General features: G+C 51.1%; 1 protein-coding gene across 3 annotated transcripts in view; it reads right to left on the bottom strand.

The window, feature by feature from the left end:
• Positions 1 to 2,812: 2,812 nt before the first annotated feature.
• Tom1 (target of myb1 membrane trafficking protein) overlaps positions 2,813 to 6,364 on the bottom strand; it is a 33,473-nt gene continuing 29,921 nt past the window's right edge. For all 3 annotated transcript variants that reach the window (XM_041663692.1, XM_041663693.1, XM_041663694.1), the window contains exons 13-15: positions 5,632 to 5,691; positions 3,758 to 3,797; positions 2,813 to 3,664 (exon numbers count right to left, since the gene is read on the bottom strand). In XM_041663692.1, the coding sequence (XP_041519626.1) occupies positions 3,510 to 3,664; positions 3,758 to 3,797; positions 5,632 to 5,691 (255 nt within the window). In that variant the 3' untranslated portion in view covers positions 2,813 to 3,509. The remainder of the gene's footprint in view (positions 3,665 to 3,757; positions 3,798 to 5,631; positions 5,692 to 6,364) is intronic.

Genomic DNA, 6,364 nt, shown 5'->3' with positions numbered 1-6,364 from the left:
AATCCAACAGAGCTATATCTTCCTAAGAGGAGGGTGTCAGGGTGAAGATGGCTATCTCCAAACCAAGGACATCTTTGCCACACCTGAATCTTGGACTTCCAGAACAAATGTCTTTTGTTCAGTCAACTGTGACTCTCTGCTGGGGAACCATGCAAGGGAACTGCACGGACCAAGGATCTCTGTGGAGCTTTCTGATGTTGGAGGTGCGGAGACCTCCTCCAGGGACAATGACAGAACTGCCCAGATGTGGGGGTCTGCATCGACAGTAGGTTGTAGATGTCACTCCACTGTCTGCCCTTTCTCCCCTCTTCTTCCCTTCCTGTCCCAGATGAGTAGCAAGGTGGCCACTGGTAGTGAGGGGACTGCAGTGGCCCAGAGGGAGGACAGGAGCCTGAGCAGAAGTGGTGTTTGGACACAGCCATAGGGTCCAGGGAATGATGGCCTGGAGAACCTCAGATAGGGACAGCAACAGATTGGTGGTGACAGGACAAAGCAAGAAGCAGTAAGAGTGGACCAAGTCACTCATGACATGATGCCCGAAACCACAGCATTCAGAATTTGAGGAGGAAGGTTAGGAAGTTTGTTCAAAAAATGAAAAGTAAGTGGGGTGGTGCCTACCTTTAATCCCAGCATTTAGGAGGTAGGGGCAGGTGGAAATCTGAGGTCATGGCCAGTCTGGTCTTCAGAGTGAGTTCTAGGACAGCCAGGCCTACACAGAGGAAACCTTGTCTTGAAAAAAACAAAAGCAAAAACCAACAAACCAAACAGAAAAATAAAAAGTAAAATGTGCAGTGGGGTTGGTTCCCTTTACTGGAGAAGTTGGGCGCTGGGCTATACCTAGTGCCATTCCTGACTTCCTGCGTGTATAAACAGCTGCAGCTGTCCATGCACAGAGGAGCCGCTGGCCTGCATGTCAGGCTCCTCAGGAGCACTGGAAGATGGGTTCTACCTAGCCACAGCCTCCCTCCAGTCTGCTGCTGACTCCCCACAGTTCAAAAGGCAGGTGGGGTCAAAGCTGAAGGTTCTGGGAATTAAGTCTTTAGCTGAATTTTGAATGAGGAACTTCAGATCCTTCAGCCTCTAGCTCTGTTTCACCAGAGAAGTGAGGGTAGGGGTGGGGAGGTACTTGTGTGTACATATACACTGTGTGTGTGTGTGTGTGTGTGTGTGTGTGTGTGTGTGTGTTCAAGCTGGGGAGGAAGGAGAGTCCCTGTGCTTGTAACACTGCTGCCATCTTGTGGTCACAACGAGACACTGATCCTGAAGCCAGGCCCACACAAGTCAGAGCAAGACAGCCTTCCAGCTATCATGGAGTGGGCAGAGGCTTCATGAAGTGCTGGCCAGAGCAGCAGACCTAGAACCAGAATCTGTGGTCAGTCTCCGCTTCACTCCTATTGCTGGGATCGAGTCAATTGTGACTATCTTTGCAAGGGGCATCCAAGGTGGGGGGTTGGGGGAAGAGCCTGTGCTGCCTTCTAGGTCTCCAGTAGTTGTCCTGAATGGACACATGCTGGGAACTGGGAAGCAACACTGCAGGCTGCACCAAGGACCCAGAACAGCTGTGCGTCAAGCCATGCTGCTGCCAACTGACCACCCTGAAGTCTACAGACAGTGCCTGGTTTCCTGCGAGCATCCCCTCTCCTAGCTGTCTGTATGGCCGCCAGAGAGAGCCCTGTAGTCTCGCCCAGTCTTGGTGGAAACCTGGGGGTTGATCGATTCCCACTTCACAGTTAGTGCAGTGGCCCCTTTATCTCAGATCTATTCTTTACTGTCTCTTCCCTTTATTTACAAGTCCCCAGGCAGGAACATCTGTCACATTCCCACATGTATCCCTCACACTGAAAAGCATGTCTGCCCTACAACCAGCACTTACAACAATACTGAACCCTGAGAACACACAAGATGGTAGCAGTGTCTACTGGTAGGGTCCTAGGCTTCTGGAGTGGTCTGTGGAAACTTCCCTGGGATTTCTAGTTTAGACAGTAAAGCAGCAGCCCTTGGCTTTCATCATTCCAAAGTCAGCTTCCCTAAAGAGGTTCAGATATGGAGAGAATGAAGGAAGCAGGCAGAGAAGTAGACTGGGGTCCCTTTCCTCCATGACTTACTAATGAAGTTACCAATCAAACAAGGCCCTTATCTACTTGTAAACGGTGGTAACACCATGGATGTTGTGGGACCAGGCCAGAGGTGATGGGCTTGGCCTGGACATGCATTCAGCCCATCCCCTGCTGCTTAAAGACAGAACAGTCAGGGGCCATGCATGCTATCCCTAATCTGGTTCCTTCATGCAACTGTCCCTAGAGAGCTGGGTCAGGTCTCAAAGTGCAGGTACCAGACCCTGTGTGCTGACTACTTCAAGCCTTCTGCTCTCTTGCTGCTAAGGGTTGGGTTAGCAGGTACCCACAGCTCAGAACAAGGCCTCTTGAGGGTTGTGTAGAATCAGGGAAGGTCTGGATGCCTCACCTGATATGTATGGTCCAGTGCTGTGTCCTCCCTGTGGCCTGCTACCCCAACATGCCAACACTGTCTACCAATACTAGGCTTCTTCTCTTGACCAATGTGCCACTGTCATAGGATGGGCAGAAGCATGGGGGTAGTAGTATGTGAAAGAACCCAAAGAGGCCAGTGCTGTCCTGTGCAGAGCAGATGGAGGCTGGATTTGTGTGGTGAAACAGGGGCTGTATCTGTGAGTATGGCTGTGTGCTCCACCCTGCTGTGCCGTGAGTGTGGTCTCCAGATGCCCACCTCTCAGATGGCTCAAAGTAGGCCGTGCTCATCAAAATGCTTCCTGCCAGAAGCAGATCACGCTGGCAAGTGGCTTTCTACTTTTATTTGAGGACACAAAAGGCACCTCTTCCTGTCTGTTCCTGAGGACCAACCAACAGACAAGCCTCAGGTGGGTGAGCCCTGCTGGAGGAACAGAGCACAGATGGGGGAAAGGCAGTGGAGGAACTGGGGGGCTCTGGATACTCAGAATCCCCAAGGTCTCATCTTGACACCTGGACTAGTGAGGTCTTGCCTCACTGGGTGCAGTTTCGTACCTGGGACAGTAGGTAGCTTAGCAAGGGCCACCACAGTCCACCCCAACAGCCAGTCAAGGCCTTCTTCTTGGTACAGGGATGGGAGAGGCTGTAGTAATGCCTCCTCTATCACCTAGACTGGAAGTGTGGATTCTGGAGGGCTCCCATGAGCTTCCTTGGGGAAGGAGCCAGGGGGATTTCATGGAAGCAGTCTCACACCAGGACAATCAGGTCACATCAGGTCAGCTTGTCTGAGGCTCCAGGTCTCAGCAAAGTCAGAGTGGGCAGGAGGATGGAGGAGGCAGGACTAGTCAGGATCCCAGTGGAGGGCTGACCCATTCCCCCAGTTCATCCCACTGCTGCCCAGGCTCCAGGAGGAAAGAAGGCAGGTAACACCCCCAAGCAGCCTTAACACCAAGGGAGGGAGGGAGGGGCCCCAGTGGGTATGAGAGTGCCAGGCCATGGGCTGCAGGGTACCAGGCCCTACATTCATAAGGCAAATAGCATGTCATCATCCTTCTCCTGGGTCTTCCTTCGAGGAGCTGTGCCAGGAGAAGGTCCCGGAGGTCTCTCGGCTGAAGGGCTGGCCAGGTTGGGCAGTCGGTCAGCAGCCTTGGCCCGTTCTTCCAGGAATTTGTCAAATTCTAGTGAAAAAGAGTAGGCTTGTAGGCTAGAACTGGGGAGGGACAGGGCTATTAGTTTCAGGGAAAGAGTAGGTAAATAGGGTGGTCTGTTACCTTCGCTGGTGACACCGGAGGGATCCTCAGCACTGTTACCCTGAGGAGGCAGACGGAAAGAGACAGAGGTTAGTACTGCTGGGAGCATGTATAACCTGCCACACAGTGGGCAAAGGCAGGCCCTTGGGAGCAGGACCAGCCTTGGTGTTGTGCTTAAGTTAACCATGGTGTCAGGACATAGGCCTTGGTTCACTCCAACCTGAGTTTCAGGGCTCCAGGTGTTCTAATTTCAATGAACCATGACTTTACTCTCCTTTGAAACAGGGAGGCTGGGGCTTAGCAGCTGAAAGCTCACACTATTCCTACAGATGACCTGAGTTCACTTCCTAGCACACATATAACAGCCTATAACACCAGGTTCAGGGGGAACCAATGCCCTCTTTTGACTTCTGCAGGCACTGCACTCACATGAATAAACACACACACACACACACACACACACACACACACACACACACACTTAAAACATAAAATTAGGGCTGGAGAGATAGCCCAGTGGTTAAGAGCACGTTTTGCTATTGCAGAAGACCCAGATTTTGTTCCCAGCACCCAAATGGCAGCTCACAATCAATTGTAATTCTAGTTCCATGGGCTCTGTGATGCCCTCTTTGACCTGTTCAGGTACCAGGTATGCATGTGATGCATATACATATGTATATTAAGATAAAACATTCATACATATAAAAATAAATAAATCTTAAAAAATTAAATCTTTGAGCCGGGTGGTGGTGGCGCACGCCTTTAATTCCAGCACTCGGGAGGCAGAGGCAGGCAGATTTCTGTGAGTTCGAGACCAGCATGGTCTACAAGAGCTAGTTCCAGGACAGGCTCTAAAACCACAGAGAAACCCTGTCTCGAAAAACAACAACAACAAAAAGAAATTAAATCTTTTTGTGTTAAGAAACAGGAAAAATGGCACATGCCTTTAAACCCAGCACTTGGGAGGTGGAGGCAGGAGGATCTCTGAGAGTTCAAGGCCAGCCTGGTCTACAGAGCTAGTTCCAGGATAGCCAGTACTACTACTTAGAGAAACCCTGTATCAAAACAAAAATAAACGAAGGGAAGAAGATAGAAAGAAGAACCTGCAGCCAAGGCTAAGCTGGTAGATACTGGAAGCTAAACACAGATAGTCAAGCCCTGGTGTGGTACCCTGCAGTACATTCCTTTCCTCCAGGATCCAGAGACAGGGACTGTCTAGCTCTGTGGATGGAGGGTCAGCCCCCACTGGGGCTGTTTGAGCTAAAGCTGTGCCCATGTCTGCTGGAGGTGAGCTACACAGCCCATTAACCACCTGAACATGTGGGGCATGGGGAGCAATGAGGCTTCTGTTCAGTGAGCAGGGCCTGAGTCTTGCCTAGTTCTTGGTCTGATTTGGTTAGAATTAAAGTCTTGCTGCTTATGGGCAGCGGCCCTTGGAAGGGAAGTGCCCAAGCTGTCACTGGATCTTTAGTGTCCACAGAAGTGGGGGGGGAAGCTGGGGAAACACCTTGATGCCAGCTCAGGACTTGTGCCTTCTGGTCCCTTTATAAAGTGGTAGCCAGGAGCTGGGCCCCTTGTAGTTATCAGCCTTTTTGATATGAAATGTGGTGAGAATGATGCCTCCCTGAGTGGATTTAGGTCTCTAGGGGCTACTGTAGGTACACAGCTTTGTATCCCTCTTGGTCTATAACCAATGCCATCTCCTGAATGATGGCGGAGACACACAACGACACACTGAGGTGTGATCTGGGACAGGGAGACTGTTGCCTGGGAGAGGATGGTGGTTAACCAGATGAAGATATTAATACTTATCTCTCTTTACTAGTCATTCACCAGGCCCCTCTATAAGACAAATGGATCTTTGCTTGGTAGGCAAGAGGGGAACCCCAACTTACCACATCTGTGGACAGCCACTGTTCAATGTCCTCCATGATGCGGGCCTGGGTGGCGGGGATCTGGAAGGAAGGTAGTAGTAAGGCAAGTAGGAGCAGTAGTCTGGGTGCTGAGAAGGAAGCTGAATAGTCCTTGGAATTCACTTCCCCACCCGGATCTGAGTTTCCTCTATGTCCTGCTGGGGTATATATCCTAGAATTACCTGTTCCAGCTACTTAGGACAACTCTGCAGTGGGGCCAGGCTGTGGGGGTGAAGGAGTACAGATGCAGAAGAGTAAGGAGGGACTGTGCTCCCAGCAGCTGGAGTAGGCAAGGGGCAAATAGGAGAGAATGCATGTCTGGTCCCGACAATGGGAAGTGTGGGGAGGTATTCCAACTGGAGACGGTTTTATGCCATGATTCAGGACAAAGACAACCCTGATCACAAGTGTTCAGAGCACAGCCAGGGAGGCTCAGTCTCCTGGCACCTTGGCAGAGTTAGTTAATGGAAGAAGCAGAAACAGTAGGATCCAAGAGGAAGGAGGCACTGAGTGCTTCAGAAAGGCCAGGCTGGTGGTCTCAGGGTAGCAAAGGCCAGGCTGGTGGTCTCAGGGTAGCTTTCTAAATGGGCACATTTGACTCTGGGCCCAACACATGATGGCTCCTAAAGGGAACAGGGGCTGGGGTCTTTCCACTGTTAACAGTTTCCACAGTGTCTATCTGGTTGGAGGTCATGAGCACAGACATGGTCTGCTA

This window comes from Microtus oregoni, unplaced genomic scaffold (genome assembly GCF_018167655.1).
Source record: "Microtus oregoni isolate MIOR12 unplaced genomic scaffold, Mior012 000014F_ref0000157, whole genome shotgun sequence".
Lineage (NCBI taxonomy): Eukaryota > Metazoa > Chordata > Mammalia > Rodentia > Cricetidae > Microtus > Microtus oregoni.
This window is presented reverse-complemented; position numbering and strand designations above follow the sequence as displayed.